The sequence below is a fragment of the Gopherus flavomarginatus genome, chromosome 2 (genome assembly GCF_025201925.1).
Source record: "Gopherus flavomarginatus isolate rGopFla2 chromosome 2, rGopFla2.mat.asm, whole genome shotgun sequence".
NCBI classification, from domain to species: Eukaryota; Metazoa; Chordata; order Testudines; family Testudinidae; genus Gopherus; species Gopherus flavomarginatus.
Window position 1 is genome coordinate 43660203 of NC_066618.1, and position 17575 is coordinate 43677777.

The 17575-nt window shown below is 38.2% G+C and overlaps 1 protein-coding gene across 1 annotated transcript in view; it reads left to right on the top strand.

The window, feature by feature from the left end:
- Positions 1-14742, top strand: part of FAM171A1 (family with sequence similarity 171 member A1) — a 125251-nt gene extending 110509 nt beyond the window's left edge. Inside the window, exons 6-8 of the mRNA XM_050939544.1 lie at positions 8221-8337; positions 10815-10929; positions 11582-14742. Of these exons, the coding sequence (XP_050795501.1) occupies positions 8221-8337; positions 10815-10929; positions 11582-13286 (1937 nt within the window). The 3' untranslated portion in view covers positions 13287-14742. The remainder of the gene's footprint in view (positions 1-8220; positions 8338-10814; positions 10930-11581) is intronic.
- The last annotated feature ends 2833 nt before the right edge of the window (positions 14743-17575 follow it).

Here is a 17575-nt window from a genome sequence, read left to right on the forward strand (position 1 = left end):
ATTCTAATTAATTATTAGGGAGTGCTTCCTGTAGAAAGGTCATGTAGAAAAGTAATTGAGGAGAAAAATTGGATTTCTCTGAGGAGGAAAAAAACCACTTAAACGTCAGATTGAGGATGGAAAAAGAGAAAGATCCAAGACAAAAATGTAACTAGTTACATTAAAACTAAATGTTTGTGTAGTTTGGACATGCCTTTTTTATATTAAAGATTGCTACTTCACTGCATACAAGCTATAGTAAAAGCCTTGTGAAATTCTTTTTATTTTTTATTATTTTTCATTTTATTTTGGGGGAATTTTGTGGTGTTTTGTTTGTCATTAAAAATTTTGTTTCATTTTTAATTACATTTAGATTAATAAAATAGCTCAATGACATATATATATATAAATAAGAACAGTGTATACATTCCAGTCTGTCTATACACATCATTTTATTAAGAATTATTTCATGGTATTGAAAGGTTTTAGGAATGAAAAGCAAGCACAGAACAGTAGCTCTTAAATATCCCCCCCCTTCAACTGAACCCAACCACCCAGTAGTCCTCCTCCCCCAGGGATGGGAAGCACTGGGGAGGATCAGGATGTGCTCTTGGAGGGAGTAGGGTTACATGATGATGAAGGGGTGACCAGGCTAAATCTGAGCAGCGCTTAGATCCCAGGCACTGGGTTGCAATGCTTGTCATTGGGATACAGGCCCATACCATGGGGTCAGGAGCTGCTGCTTGGGGGGTGATGTTTTGTTTTGTAATTTTTTTTTTTACATTTTTTTGGGTTTCTTTTATATTATTTTGCCTTTGCAAAATATGTAGGGCTCTAGTGATAGTGTACTTCTCTGACAATCACATAGCTGGTTGTTTTGATCAGTGTTAGGAAGGAAACTTGATTAACAAAAGTCAGAAGTAGGGGTGTATCCTGGGACACAATGAAATGGTCAGATGACAATGCTTAATACAATATAACCAGAATGAAAAATTCTCCATTATGGCTGAGCTCAACTCTCAAATGTTGCCATACAACTCCCATTGAAGTCAGAATGCATGCAGCTAAGAATGGAATTTATCTTCTTTGTTCTTGACTCATACTAAGAGTTGCATGCATTACTCCTGGGGGAATTTTGCGCCACTGTCCAATGCGGAATTAGTGCAGAATTGATGTTCTTGCCAGAATTACTTTTTTCCCTGCAGAATTGGTGCTGCTGGCTGCCATTAGGGTCTGCTGGACCTAGCAGAGTCCCATTGTCCAGCTCGCAAATAGAGGACACTGCCAGGAGAAAGGGGGAATTGGCCGTTTCTGGGTAGCTGCAGTTCCCAACACATCAAGGAAGGAGGTGGCATGCAGGAAACTCCGTAAATCTCGGGACCCTGCATCAGGCTGTTCCCCTCTCTGGATCCCTTGGTTGTGAGGGGTAGGGGATGTGAGTGTCAGGGCCGGTTGGGTACTCCATGGCTGGGCTTTTATGGGGAGAGGGTGTGGGTATCTGAGATCAGAGGGGCAAAGTTTTCCCTCAAGATGTGCCTAGCTGGCACATGTGACGCACCCAGACTCAGGTGACCAACAAAAGCATAATGAAAAAACAGGAACTGGGTTGTCATAGGGGTTTCTTTAGCTCCTGCTCTTGGGGGGGAATCTTTTTTGTTGTCAGACATACTTTCTGACAGGTATTTTGAAATAAGTTACTAAAATAATTGAAACTGATGTGATTATACTATGTTGTCATGACAAATGTAGAATTTTAAAATATTGTATGCAGAATTTTTAGTTTTTTGGCTCGGGAGTAATGTGTACACCTGTGAGCCGAAGGCCTTTTACCTGTATGGCCACGATCTGCATTATTGAAGCCATTGACTTCAATGGGAGCATGATCTAGCCTTGTGTAATTGTGAGCCTGCGTACATGCATGTGTGCGCACACACAGACTCTGGCAGGGCTTGGATTGGCTTGTGTTTCACTCTGAATGCATCTAAAATAATTGGGTTTTGAGGGCTTTTTGAAAAACCATAAATAATGCATGTACGCCTGCCCTGTAAAAGCAGAACCAGCCCTGAGGTCCAGGACCTGCCAGCACTTTGTGTGAATAACGCCTTCAAAGTCATATGTGAAGACTAGACATGCAAGTAGGTGGTTGAAGTATCAAGCTCACAGTTTGTCTGGGCTAAGTGAGCATGTTCCCCAGAATCCAAGTAATGCAATGTGATATTATGTTTTCTACCTAGTAGAGCTTTATTTCTGCTGCTCTGTTGAAGACTTTGTCTGGTCTCTGACATTGTGTCCTAGGTTTTGTTTGGCAGTAACTTGATACTCAGTTTGTGCTTTTTTTCCCCATATGTAGTTTATATTTAAATATTTTATCAAAATATTTAGGTTTACCTTTTAAAAAAATATTTTTTGTATTTACTGCCTAATACAGTTTTCTCTTTATTCCGAGCGTGAGTGAGTACCATTGACAACTGTGAAATCTTGGTGAGGGAAGAGTTATAAGAAAACTAAACATTCCCCCAACTGCTCATTTGAGCCAACATGGTTTAATCCTGGATCAGCATGTTGGCTCTACAGAACAGTAATGGGGGGAAACGACAAAGAAAAACTCCATTGAATAGTAATGGGGGAGGGAAAGACAAAGAATTCTCTCTCTATATATAGAAGTTTTCCATGAACTTTATAGATTTAGTGGCAATGGTAAATTGTCCCAACCATACACTACTCACATACTATATAAAACTTACTGCTTCTGCTTAAAAGATGCACATGGGCACTGTGAAATATTCTTTTGAGCTTTAGAACCAGTGTCTTAAAAACTGTCAACTTTTTATCCAACAAATTCTCATCTGTCTGCATATCTACAGCTTACTTAGCAGTGTGGATGATTTGTGATTGTCTTCTTTGTTCTGTTGTGTTTTGAAGGGAGGGAGAAAGTTGGGTGCAATGGACTAGCTCTTCATAACCCTCACTCAACCAGAGCCCTGCCTCCATTGCACTCCAATGCCCTCTTCACAGGCCAGAGTATCTAGCTGGGCATCCTGAAAGAGAGGAAGCTGCTCTATGAAAAGGGATGAAGTAAGTTATTCCACATCCCATCCTCATGCAAGGAAGAGGGAGCATGGGGTATGGATGGAGACTAATTCTCTGTGCTATTCCTGGTCCAGCACAATTATGACCAATGCTTATCCAGGGCAGCATAAAAAGTTGAAATCTAGAATAGAGATAGTTTTTTCTTTGGATAATTATTACAGCTGTCAATTAATCCCAGTTAACTCAAGTGATTAACACAAAACAAATTAACTAGATTTAAAAACTCACAATTAATTGCAGTTTTAATTGCACTGTTAAACAATAATAGAATACCAATTTAAATTTATTATAAATATTTTGGATGTTTTTCTACATTTTCAAATATTGATTTCAATTACAATACAGAATACAAAGTGTACAGTGCTCACTTTATTTTTATTACAAATATTTGCACTGTAAAAAAGATAAAAGAAATAGTATTGTAAGTTGCATTTTCACAATAAAGAGATTGCACTACAGATGTAGAATTTTTTTTCCCATAACTGCACTCAAAACCAAAACGATATAAAACTTTAGAGTCTGCAAGTCAATTTAGTCCTACTGCTTGTTCAGCCAATCACTAAGACAAACAAGTTTGTTTATATTTACAGGAAATAATACTGCCCACTTCTTATATACAATGTCATCCGAAAGCGAAAACAGATGTTCACATGCCAGTGACGTAGCCAGTGTTGCAAGGTATTTACATGCCAGATATGCTAAACATTGGTATGCCCCCTTTGTGCTTTGGCTTATAGGTTGTACTATCTCTTTGTAGTCTTTTTTACAGTGCAAACATTTGTAATAAAATAATATAAAGTGAGCACTGTACTAATAGTGCAAATTTTATAATGCAGTTATATACAGTGATAGTGCACCCTTGCCTGGAATACTGTGTACATTTGTGGCTAGCTTATTGCAAGAAAAAAATACAGCACTTTGACTGGGACCAGTAGAAGAACTGGCTCAATCTGCTGCTGCTGTTGCTATGGAACATGGAATACATCACTCTTTGGCCACCACCTGGGGGAGAGACTCAAATGTGTCAAATACCTATTGGTGAGAAATGACAGATATAAAAGATGAGAGGGACCTTTAGTACAGTCTTGATACAGGGAGAGGTATGCAGTGGGCTTCCCATCAGATTGCCTCATGCCAATGCCAAGGATGGTTCCCCTAGGGCTCTAGGAGACAATGTATTTAGTTCTCTGAGAATAGAATGATCTCCATTAAAAACTCAGCATTTTCCAGTTGTCACCACGTAGTGGTATCTGGTGTACCAAAGCTTTCTCTGTATTTAAAATAGGAAATAAGTGTGACCCATGGTGGTGTCCAGTGGTGACCCATGTAGTAGGTACCAGGTACGTTTCTAGAGCTCTGGCCCTCTCTTAAGAGAGAGGGAACGCCAGCTTCTCTGGCTGGCGTTTTGTGTTACACCAACCAGTTAGTGTTCTGAAAGATAGCCAGCAGTTAGCAAAAACTGGTGGGCGAGCTAAATGAGTGGAGGACAGGCAAGAAGGCTGGCTAGCCTTATGCTTCGTATGCCCTTTTGTTTGCTTTCTCTACAAGTACAGAGCTTCCTTTTGTTGGAAAAATGTGAGCAATCTTGTTCTGCTGGAATAAAAAGTGAGCTTTGCTCACAGTGATAAGAGTGTAGTCTCTGTTAGCTTCTTGATCACTGTGCTGTGCAGGCACATAATTAGCAAAAAAGCTTTTAAAGAGGCACCACAAGGATTCTGTTTGTTCCAGAGCAGTGTGAGTAAGGCAAGCTGGACACATATTCCCCCTAGTGAATAACTGCAATAATGACTCCTGCCATAAACGTGGATTTGGCTGCAGATATAAAATTCCTCATTCTCTATAGTTATCCAGTCATTGATGTGATGAGGGATTCATGGATAAACTCGAAAATCCTGATCCTCAGAAGTGCGGAGCACTGTCCCGCTGAAGTCAATAAGAACTGCAGGGCCTCAGCACCTAGGTTTTTGACTCCCCTTAAACTTGCCTTGTTGCAGAGACTGAAATAAGTGGCATTTTAAGGAATTTCTTGAGCAGTTAGAGCTAGTGACTTTTTAATCACAAAACTTGCATCACACTTTTGCCTGTGTGAAATATATTTTAAAATAGACTTGCACCAGAAAGGAGGAGGATACTTTCTGCCCTAGTGTGTGTCTCAAGTCCTAGGACAGGAGCCTGCTCCTCTCTTCTTCTGTAGTCTTAGATATTAGTCCTGAAAGCCTCCCTGCCTTACCCTTTAACTTGATCCAAAGTAATGGTAAATTAATCTATTTCTGTTAATGTCCAAATGTCTCCCACTTCTATCGTGTAACCTATAAAGTACCAAAGATGTCAGCTGTGCTACTAAGGTAGGAATGTGCCTGTATCTTTGGGGGTATTGAAACTGTAAAAGAAGCTTGGCTTGAATAAGTCTCCTCATCACCCCTACCACACAGACATACTCTCTCTCTGCTGTTTGGTTTCTGCTTTTTTTTATCTGCCCTTTTAGACTCCTGCACACTCTCCAAATGCTCTTTTATGCTGCTATGCTTTTTAATAATATTTATTCATTCTGCATTTAGCATCATGTCTTTGAAACAGGGTTTATACCAAGCCAAGGTGGTTTTATTATCAAGGCTGATCCTGCTGAGGATAGTAGAAAATTGTGGTTTCAGCTGTGGACAATGTTCTTGCTGATTGTCGTTTCAGTCGCAGACAGCAGTCACTGTACCAAAAGTTGATGGAATAAGGACATTCCTTATGAGATTGTTGGCTATGTTCTCAGCTTCTCATTCAAGGCTATTGGAGGGACAAATGTCTGCTACTGGAAAATTACCTGGTGGAAGATCAAGGGGAAAAGTGGCTGCTTGGGAGTTCCCGATTCGTTTTATTCCTTGGGCCTACTAGAAACTTCTTCTGTGACCTTAGCCAAGTCATTTCACTGTCATTGCCTCTGATAATACTTCCCTACTTTGTAGGGTTGTTCTGTAGACAAATTAATTACAGTAGATGAAGTGCTCAAATTACAATGTTGATGCTGATGTTGTGTGAAATGACACATTATATCTATTGGATACCTCCCTTACAACACAGAAAATACTTTCCTCTCCACTCCCCCACTCTGCACCAATATTGAATGTGATTACCGGCTACAAGTTCAACCAGGTTTCAAATGCCAAGTCGGTATATGTCGATGGTTTTCTCCTCTATGTAGCAGTCTGTCAAATGTTATGTGTCCTGCAAAAAACTTCTACTTTATCAACACAAGTTCTATGCTGAGATCAAAAAATATGATTTACAAGGATTTGATTATGTAGAAGAAAAAAATAAATAAATATTCAAATATGTTCTTTAAAAGAAGCCACTCATCATACACTTCCATGATTTGCTCATGTGGATAATTTAAGAACTACAGTGGAAATCATCAAAACTTTAAGGTTAATTTTGTGGTGTTACATATAACTAATAAAATCTCTTAAATGTGTTTTACAATCATTTTAAAATTTTCACCTTTCCTCCACCACCATTTCCTCCTCTAATTCATTAGTGACATCATAAAAAGGGCTTAGTTTCAGGCCAGAGACATTGATGACCACTTGGAGGGAAGGCTAGTCAGGATACAATACTGTACTGAATATAGCTCTCTTGAAAACGTGTTAGGTAATTTCAGCATTTCAGCTTCCCCTTTGTAGCAGAAATTTATAACTAAACTTTGAGAATGGCAGGTGTTTATCCATTGAAGTACATGGGATATTATAGATACTAATATGATATATTTTTGAAGTGTATGAAGAACTCCAATTTTATTTAGGTTTTTTTTATTTGTTGTCTAGTTTGGCACCCACTGATGGTAGTAAAACAGAATGCTAGATCAACATAAATTTGAACGTGTCTTTTGGAAGCCTTACTATTCAGAGAGGCATTCTAAAATGACCACAAAACTCTCAAATTTTCTGTATGAACTGCAAAGATTTCTTTCTAAGGAATAGTAGCTGCACCACAGGACTCAGCAAATTCCTCTACTTGCAATAGCCCTTCAGAAGCCTGAGAACATCCTGTTTCGATTTTTAAATTTTCAGTAGTCTGAAGCACAGTAATCCAGTGTGTCATTCAGGGAGAATGGAGTAGTCTACTAGCATTATTAAGATGCTTTGGCTCAGAATTTAAACCAATTTTTTTATTAGGCCCCTGAGCTGGAACCTTAATGTGTAACAAAATGCAAATAATTATCTAATTTTAAAGCTTTTTCATAAAACTGTGATTTACAATGCACTGTATCCTTTGAAAGTAGAAGCGCCATTTTTTTTAAAGTTAGTACTCTGCATACTTCAGGATGAAAGCCTGACCAACTTAATTTCCTTTGGATTATCAATACCTGTTTAAAATATATATACGCCGTTTCCCTTGAAAGGCATGTTTTAAAAATATTCTGTGTTGTTACCTAGCAAACACTAGTCACAAAACGTGTATTTTGACTGAGCCTCTGATGGTGCTGCTGAAACAAATTGCTAAACAGAAAATAGTTCCCTGTCTGTTGGAAACACAGGAGTTAAAGAATCAAAGTTTTCTAGATGAAAAAACAAAACCCTCTCTAGGAAATAAAAAGGTTTATGCTTCTAAAAGGCGATTGCAAGTAAGGGAGATGGGGATATGGAATGCTGAATACATGTGTGCATACAGTATATGTCTATCCATGTGCTTAGAAGGAAATCTTTGCAGCCAAAATAGAAGCTTGGAGAGATTTGCTGTAATTTCATAATGCCTCTTTGAACGGTGAGAATTCTAAAAGGGGCTTCACAAAATTTAAAACAATATATTTGAAGTCACTATGTAGTAGCTTCAGAAATAACCTCCTCCAGCAAAGGGAATCCGGGATGGCAACCACTAGTTCTCACATCCATTTTAGAAGCTTTAATAGTTTTACTTTATTTTAAACAGCTTCATTTTAGTATAAAGCTTCTCAAATGACTTCTCATGGAAGAACTCAGCAATGATTGTCAAAGAGAGATGTGTTTAAAGACCTGCAACTTCCCCATATCTTTAGAGTGATTTTTGACTTATAGTGCTTAATGATAAGTTTTAAGACAAAAGTTTTGTTACCATTTTTTTTCACTAGTATATGCTGATCTCATATTAAAAAATAAGATGCCCCATTTTGTATCTTCTTTTTTACAGGGACATGGTTGAAGAGTAGTTTAGGGCTTGTACAACAAGAAGGAAATCAGCTGACCTGGACATACATTGCCCCACAGTTAGGTTATTGGGTTGCAGCCATGTCTCCTACTAACCCAGGTAAGACTGAATTGAAATGTATTAGTATTTCCAGTAATGAGTATTAATGTATTCATATATAACACTTATATTTTCCAGGATGACTCCATCTGAGATGCCACATTTTGATCAATAATGGATTATTACAAAAGAGAAATCTGAAAGTAAAGGGTTAAAATCTTTTGGAGAGAGGGGAAGAATCCCTGTACTCAAAATCACTTACACATGAAACTTTATAAGGAAGTATTCCTTGCACTGTTGTCACTTGTGTCACCACTATCTGGTAAAGTAATTGCTAGAAAGTGAGGGGAATAATGATATCAATGTACTTGTGAGTTCCAACAATTGCTAAGTATCAGAGGGGTAGCTGTGTTAATCTGGTTCTATAAAAGCAGCAAAGAGTCCTGTGGCACCTTATAGACTAACAGACATATTGGAGCATGAGCTTTCGTGGGTGAATACCCACTTCGTATGCATCCGACGAAGTGGGTATTCACCCACGAAAGCTCATGCTCCAATACGTTTATAAGTCTAGAAGGTGCCACAGGACTCTTTGCAGCAATTACTAAAACATCTGTTATGAAGTTTTTTAAATGCATTCACCTGAAGCTAATACAATCACAATTTAGAGTCTTCTTAATTGTTCTTTTGAAAGCTGTTGAAGTTTTATCCTGACACCTGCTATTATCTCATTCACTTCATTGAGTTTGCCCAGGTGTAATTTAGGGTGGAATTTGGCCCTAAATAAGCAACATACCAGATTCTGTACTGCCCTTTGCAGATTGTCATTGGTTGGCATTCAGGAAGCTATTTAAATAACATAGAAATCAATGTAAACTAGCTGTGATGTGTACCTGTACTCCTGTTGAAACTATTCATGATGTGGCTTGATAGTTGTTATTGTGTTGTTGTTTTTTTTTTTCTCCTGTGGCCAGCTCTCTTATTCCAGTTCCCCGGCTTCAAATGAACACAGACTTCTTTTTTTAAACCAAACAAAAACCACCTCCTTGGAGAGTCTTCATTCATTAGGTTTTGATAAGTTCATAACAGAGGTAGTGTGATGAAAATGCCTTGTCCTGACTACACAAACAGACCATGTACATAAACAAAGCAACCTACTGTGTAAGGATTAGTTTTCAAGTCTGCCCAAATAGATTCCACTGAGCTTCCTCAGTATATGGAGAAATAATCTTTCTGGCATCTTTCTTTCCTTAAACAATTTATTTAAGTTTATGCTATAAAAAAATTCAATTGCTGAAAGATCCAGCTTGACCTAGGGCTGAACCAAGGTTTAGTTATGGGTATAGACAAGGACAAACTGTGTTTGAATTCAAAATAATCTTGTAAAATTAATTGTACCTTTAAAAGGGGGGGGGACAGATGTTTGTGTGATTTTCTTGTCTCTGACTTTAATGATGTTTATACCAGTCGCAAATTTGGCCCCATATATCTACAATATTTCACCTTATCAAGAGTTTTGATTGTCCTTGTAGTTTTTCCTTTAGAGTAGAGATTCCCTTGTGCTCTGACTTTACTTTCTTAAGGGTAGGCCAGCGTTTTTCAGACTTTGTCACAGTGGAACCACTCTTTAATTGAGAGTCTCATGAGCCATGTCCTCTCCCATTCACCAGCAATGGTTCTTGAAGCACGAGTGTTTCATAGACCACAGTTTAGAAACCTCTAGGTTAGATCCTTAACATTGTTCAAACGAACAGGCAAAATTCTGTTCAGTCACAGTACATACCCATGTAACCCTGTCACTGGGAGTTGAACCTTTCTGTCTGAAAACAAAATTTGGCTCTGTATTTCAAACTGTGTGAAGGATCTGATAAACTAATGGGATTACACGTTCATAACTGGGAGTGGAAGTTGTATACATGTCTCTTTCTCTGTGAGTAAAGAGTTTATCAATAGTTCTTAAAATCTTTAGTTTTACTCTACTGTATTTAAGGGCCTGGCTTTCAGAGGTCCTTAAAACCCACAGTTCCTAGTGACTCAAACTAGAGATATGAGCAACCAGTACCTCTAAAGATGAAGCCCTTAATGTGCCACATCTGCTATTTACTGCAAATTGATCAAAACTGATAAAAAGAAATCTCAAAACAGGCAGCAGAGGGAAAGCAGTAGTTCTGCAGCATGCACGCCACTGGCTGAAGATACTGCAGGGGCTTCTGCACTTCAGCTGTGTGAGGTTGGGGCACTGTGGTATTGGATGGAGCCAGGAAGCAATGCTTAGCATGGCATGCTGTTCTTGCAGTCAGATGGATTTCCACAGAACAAACTGTTTGGCGTTTGTTGCCAGCAGAACCATCAGTCACTCTCACCACATCTTTCTCAGATACAGCATAAGCAGGCACTGCAGGTGAGGAGCACCTAATAGCAGTTTTGTTCATTTAGCATCCTGACAGCATGGAAGAATGTGTCGTGACTGTCAATTAATTTGCCTTTCTTTGTTTAAAGGTTGTCACAAGTCCAAACTCTGTTTTCTTGCCTTCTAGGTCCCATTGTAACACAGGACATTACCACCTATCACACAATGTTTCTTTTGGCAATTCTAGGAGGGATGGCTCTCATACTTGTGGTTTTGCTCTGTCTTCTTTTGTATTATTGCAGGTAAAGTTTACCATTTTGGTCATTCAGTTTGCATTTAGAATGTAAACATCTCTGCTTGCATGATACTGAAATTATGTACAATCTTCTGTTGAAAAAAGTTACATTTAAAAAAGCAAGAATTATGTACCTCACTGTACTTGAAAAGGAAAGAGACAGTGAGCTAAAGTCCTTCCTCATGTTGCTGGTTGTATATAGTGCAAGCTGTTTTCCCCATGTTTGTTAGGAAAGGGGTTATGTGAAGCATGGCACCTTTATAACTTATACATTTTCTGTAGAAGACGTTTTAGTACTGTGGATCAAAGAGAAGATGTGTATATCTTGAGCCATAACTCTACCTGTTTCAGTGCTGTATATGATCAGTTTTCAACAATCCCTATTCTAAAATGAATTGTAAGCCTTTGTCAGTGAATACATGCTATTGGCTCTCGTTAGGCTTTTCTGTTCCAGACACTAGCCCAGTTTAAAATTAAGTGCTTGGGGTGTTTCCCTAATGCTTATTTAATTCACACTGATTCCTTTTTAATTGAACTTTGCTACTGAGAGTTGAGTTTTCAGTCATTGCTTGAAAATCCCACTATTTCACGCCTGCTGATCTTATTTATGTGCAACAGTCATAAACATATGTAACTCTTTTTGTTATGGCATGCTATAGGAGGAAGTGTTTGAAACCACGTCAGCACCATAAGAAACTGCAGCTTTCTACAGCATTGGATGGTTCTAAGAAGGATCAATCAACCTCCATGTCCCACATCAATTTAATATTTTCCCGACGGGAGTCAGAATTTCCTGGTGGGATGTCTGTTGCCAGCAATGGGCACACTGAAAACTCAGGCGTTAAGGAGTTAATGAGTGCTGTCCACATGGAATTGGTATCTTCTAGTGGAGAAGCAGATTTGCACACTCCTATGCTCAAACATTCGTACAGTACCTCACAGGAGTTTAGCTCCCGAGAGGAACTGCTTTCTCATAAGGAGAAAGACAAGAGCCGAATCTCCATGGAGAACCTGACTCCTAGTGGGACTTTAAGAAAAGATTACCATAAGTCAGGGGATACTTTTCCTTCAAAACTAAGAAATTCCATGGAAACATCAGAAGGATATGAGTCCCCTATCAAAGAAGATTACAGGAGAAGTTACAATGCTATGCTGTCTCAACCTTTATTTGAAAAGCAAGAGAGAGAGATTCAAGCATCCATAAACCATATTTCTTCAGGAAGTAAATACAATATTCAGGAACAAATGTACCCCTCCCCATCAGCCCCTGAAAAAGAACTGCTAGATTGCAGACCTACTGAATGTATGATGTCTCGTTCTGTTGATCATCTTGAACGACCTACATCTTTTCCTCGACCAGGTCAGTTGATCTGCTGCAATTCTGTTGACCAAGTTAATGACAGTGTTTACAGAAAAGTATTGCCTACATTGGTCATCCCAGGTCATTACATGAAGTTACCAGGAGAACACCCTTATGTTAGCCAACCATTGGTTGTCCCAGCTGACCAGCAGATTGATATTGAAAGACTTCAGGCTGAGCTTTCTAACCCTCATGTGCAGCTTTTTCCGCATCCTCAGCAGCAGATGCAACCCCAACAGTTATCATCACAAGCAATATCTCAGCAACATTTGCAAGATGCAGGTGCAAGTGAATGGAGTCCACAAAATGCTTCTATGTCGGAGTCCATATCCATTCCTGCCTCACTTAATGATGCATCTCTGGCTCAAATGAATAGTGAAGTGCAGCTCCTTACAGAAAAAGCTCTGATGGAGCTAGGAGGTGGAAAGCCATTGCCTCATCCTCGGGCATGGTTTGTTTCTCTAGATGGACGTTCAAATGCTCATGTTAGACATTCATACATTGATCTCCAAAGAGCTGGAAGGAATGGAAGTAATGATGCCAGTTTGGATTCTGGTGTTGACATGAATGAACCAAAATCTGCCCGAAGGGGAAGAGGAGATCATTTGTCCCTGCAACAGACTCACCAGCCACTACAGGCAAACCATCAAAGAGAGCAGAAAGTGTCAGATAGCACAGCTTATACACAGCTTGTGTATTTGGATGATATGGACCAAAGTGGCAGTGAATGTGGAACAGCAGTTTGCAGCCCTGAGGACAGTACCCTAAGAAGCCTATTGGATGGAGCTAGCAGGAGAAGTGGGGTCCAGTTGCCCAGCCTGCAGGAGGAAACAATAAAAAGAACAGCAGAAACCACACCTGACCCACTGACTAGTCCCGAACATGGAACATCCATTCACGATGAAGATGATGACGACGATGATGAAGATGACCAAGGAGAAGATAAAAAGAGTCCTTGGCAAAAACGAGAGGAAAGACCACTGATGGCTTTTAATATAAAGTGAGCTATTGCAAATCCACCTTTCTGTGGAGTATGAAATTGCCAAATATTCTTTCTGTGGAAGTGCTTAATTGTTTGTTGAAGAGAAAAGGAAAATCTGTGGTGGGCAACATTGAAAGAACTTTAAATGCATTACTGTGTAAATGTTAGAGAAGAATTAAATCATTACTCTGAAAAGTGATTTAATGGATGCCTCCAGTGAGACAGCTGTGAGAAGAGTGTGATTGGTATTCCATTTACTTGATGTTAGTCATCAAGGATGTTGAAAATATTGACATTGTTTTGGCAGGTTTATGACCTCAAATCTCCTTTGAATGGGAGCAGGTGAAACTTTGTTACATTTTCTTAAGTCAATTTTATCACGATAATGCTACTGAAAGGGTATCTTAAACACAAGAATTTGACACTTGGTGTCTAAAGTTAGGCATTATCTCAAAGGAAGGCTATGCATTGCTGTTTTTTAATATTTTGCTTATACTATGCTTTTCTTATTTTTACAAGTTGGTTGTAAACATTTATGTCTTTATTATAATCTGTTCAGCAACTTGTGTTAATGTAAAACTTCAGGAAACTTGAGTAGCATCCCTTGGTATTGGAGCCTTTTTATGAAACAAAATTGAACTTTGTGTCAGCTGCAAACCCTTCAGTTCTGGTCTCATTAACTCCAAGTGCCTTTTTTACAGTAACAATGAACAGTCCATTCTTTTTCTAGTTGCTTTTAATTGATCTATTTGGATTTTATAAATTTCTGAAATGATACCTTTTAGTTTAAACTGCATGCCACCAAGTGTCCCATTTGTGTTGAGCATTTCTCATTTCAATACAGTGTATTCTCTAGTTATCATGTATACTATGGATTCTGTTTAGCTAAAGTAGACTAGAGGATGTTTTAAAGGCCCTGATGAAGCCAAGAAGATAGTTTCATTGACTGTATATGTGGTTACTTTCCTCTGGAATCCTGTGAGTGAATCTAGCTCATATAACATGGACTATGGACCGAGCAAATGGACTGAAATGTGCTTTAAATTTTTGGAAAAAAATTATGTACTATCCAAAAGTGCCAGAATTACTCTTCTGTGCTTTCTCTTTACAGAGCTGCTTGGTTATCCAAAAATTATAATTGAAAATAAACTTCAAAAAATTAACTTTGTGGGGGTTTTTCTCTATCAGGAATCTTCATGTTGTTGAGCAGGCAAAACTATTTTGGTTTGCTTTTTGTAGTACAATTCTATGGGATTAATTTAATTTTTTTAAATCGCTTAACTATTAATTTACCCCACATTTAGGCCTCCATTCAGGAAAGCATCCCTATCCAGAAAAAAGAACAGGAGTACTTGTGGCACCTTAGAGACTAACAAATTTATTTGAGCATAAGCTTTCGTGGGCTACAGCCCATTTCATCGGATGCATGCAGTGAAAAATACAGTAGGAAGATATATATATATATATACACACACACATACACAGAGAACATGAAACAACGGGTGTTACCATACACACTCTAACGAGAGTGATCAGTTAAGGTGAGCTACTACCAGCAGGAGAGGAAAAAAACTTTTTGTAGTGGTAATCAAAATGGTCCATTTGCAGCAGTTGACAAGAAGGTGTGAGGAACAGTATGGGGGGGAAATAAACATGGGGAAATAGTTTTACTTTGTGTAATGATCCATACACTCCCAGTCTTTATTCAAGGCTAATTTAATGGTGTCCATTTTGCAAATTAATTCCAATTCAGCAGTCTCTCATTGGAGTCTGTTTTTGAAGTTTTTTTGTTGTAATATTGTGACTTTAGGTCTGTAATTAAGTGACCAGGGAGATTGAAGTGTTTTCCTACCAGTTTTTGAATGTTATAATTCTTGATGTTTGATTTGTGTCCATTTATTCTTTTATGTAGAGACTGTCCGATTTGGCCAATGTACACAATAATAAATAACAGAATAAATGGACACAATTCAGACGTCAAGAATTATAACATTCAAAAACCTGTCAGAGAATACTTCAATCTCCCTGGTCACTCGAGTACATGCGTATTTAGATTTAATCTTTTTAAAACTACTTTTCAAAAAATCCATTACATTATCTTGTAAAGACAAAGGCAAGCATTACTAAACTAAAATTACAGAAATTTATTTCTAAAACTGACTTTAAATTTGTTCTGCTTTTACATTTAAAGGAAAAGCATATTGATGGTTGACAATTTTTGTATAGTATTGTAATGTATATAAATTCTACTTGAAGTGAACTAAGCCAAGATGGATATTTGCACTTGCAGACCTCTTTAAAAATAGTGTTTATTGTTTTTAATACTACAATCACTTGTGGTAATATATTTTGATTGTCAGAATATGTATAAAATATGAGCCTTAGTAAATCAGATGTCTGAACTACATAAGTGAAATTAGAAAAGAATAATACAAATCAGATGACAGATAGGGTTCTTGGTTACCATCTGGTTTGTCACGGCATTTCCATTATAAAAAGTTAACGCTTCCGATAATCTCACAAGCAAGTGACACTAACTCTGTGCTGACTTTCTTTAATATTCAAAACCACGCTAACCCAGATTGGTAAAATGTGAAGTCACTTGCTTATATTTTGCAGCTGTACAGTGATACAGAGACAGATTAAAAGTCAGAAAATCTGTAGAACCATGTTGAAATTCAAGAATATGACTTTACATCTGCAGATTGAAGCAACTCTAGTCCAAGTAGCACATGACTGAGAAGATTAGTGTAAGGTTGTGATTTTTTTCATTAAAAGACTCCAGTAATGACAAAAGGTGCAAAAGTAATGAAAAAATACAATAATTGAAAAATATGAACATTGTTTTGCAGCCAATTTTTTAACCATTTTTAAAATTGTACAGATATCAAAGTATCTAGAATGTAGGGAGCTGATAGGTGGATAAAGATGGCAACTCCTCCATTTTAGATATGCATGACATATAACCTAGTTTAGAATCAAGGAAACCTCATGACCATGCTGGGAATTAATGTTCTCACTGAGTGTGCACTGATCTCATTGTTTGCAAATAAGTTCCCACTCCCTTAGCATTCTGATACCCAGCTCTCAAACTTCATTAAATTGTTCGTAAATGAAGTTAAGATTTTGTCATGGTTATTTTAAATAAGTCACAGACAGGTCACGGGGAATAACAAAAATAACTGTGACAATGTGGGGCTGATGCGGGGATGAGAACCCAAGTCCTGCTGTGGGAGTAGAGCTGGGTGCTGTGGGGTCCCCCTGCCGCCCTGGGGCTGAAGCGGAAAATGTCACTGAGTCCGTCATTTCCAGAGACCTCTGTGGCATAATCTTTGCTTTATTCATAAAGCACTTTGACATCTGATGATGATTTATTTATATTACCATAGTGCCTGAGAACACCAATCATGGCCCAAGTCTCCTTCATTCATAGTCAGACCTCAGTGGTTCAGGAGCCAAATTAGCAATCAGTATTACCCAGAAGAGCCACGGTAGTGTAAATTCATTGTTTGTTTCATTTACTATAGTACTATGTATTCATATTTAAACAGTATGACAGGAAATATTTAGTTTATATGTGCTGTTCTGAAGCAAAATGATTGACCAAGTATTATTATTTTATCAACTACAGTTGGTTAATAATAAAGTAAAAGCATCCTGATTGGTTAATAACCGATTAATAATTAAATCACACACTTTTAATATCGTTCTGCAAAGAGTCACAGGAGACACATTAAAGAGCCACTTGCGGCTCACGAGCCTCAGTCTGAGTATCACTGTTCAAGGTACACTAGAAACATGGAACCAAAAGACAGTCCCTGCCCAAAGGAGCTTGCAGTCTGTCTGACATGTTCTAGAAGTACAAGATATTCTGGTAGCATGTGCAGTTGCTTTGCAAAAAAATAGTTTGTAAAAAAAAAAAAAATTTAAATCGTTGAGACAAAGTTGTGACCCTCTTTAGCAGGGCGGTGACAGAGTTGACCAGCATTGGAAAGTGAGTCAAGCAAATGACTGACATAGCTAAAATAGCTTTGGGCATGTTTTCTGTCGTAAGGAGTCCTCTTTAAATTTTCTCCTATCTTTAGTTTCTTCTTTTAATTTATCCTCGAAGGCCGCATGTCACAGGCATCCATCTTTCTGAACTAGCTGGTACAGATTTCATCATGCAAGATAATGGAGATGGATGTGGAACCCTTTACCCATGTAAATGGATCAGATGATTATATTCACTGTTTCTCTGGGACTGCTGAAGTCTCTGGTGGAACCAGAGGATGAGATTTGTAACCAGCTAACATTCACTTGAACAACGTA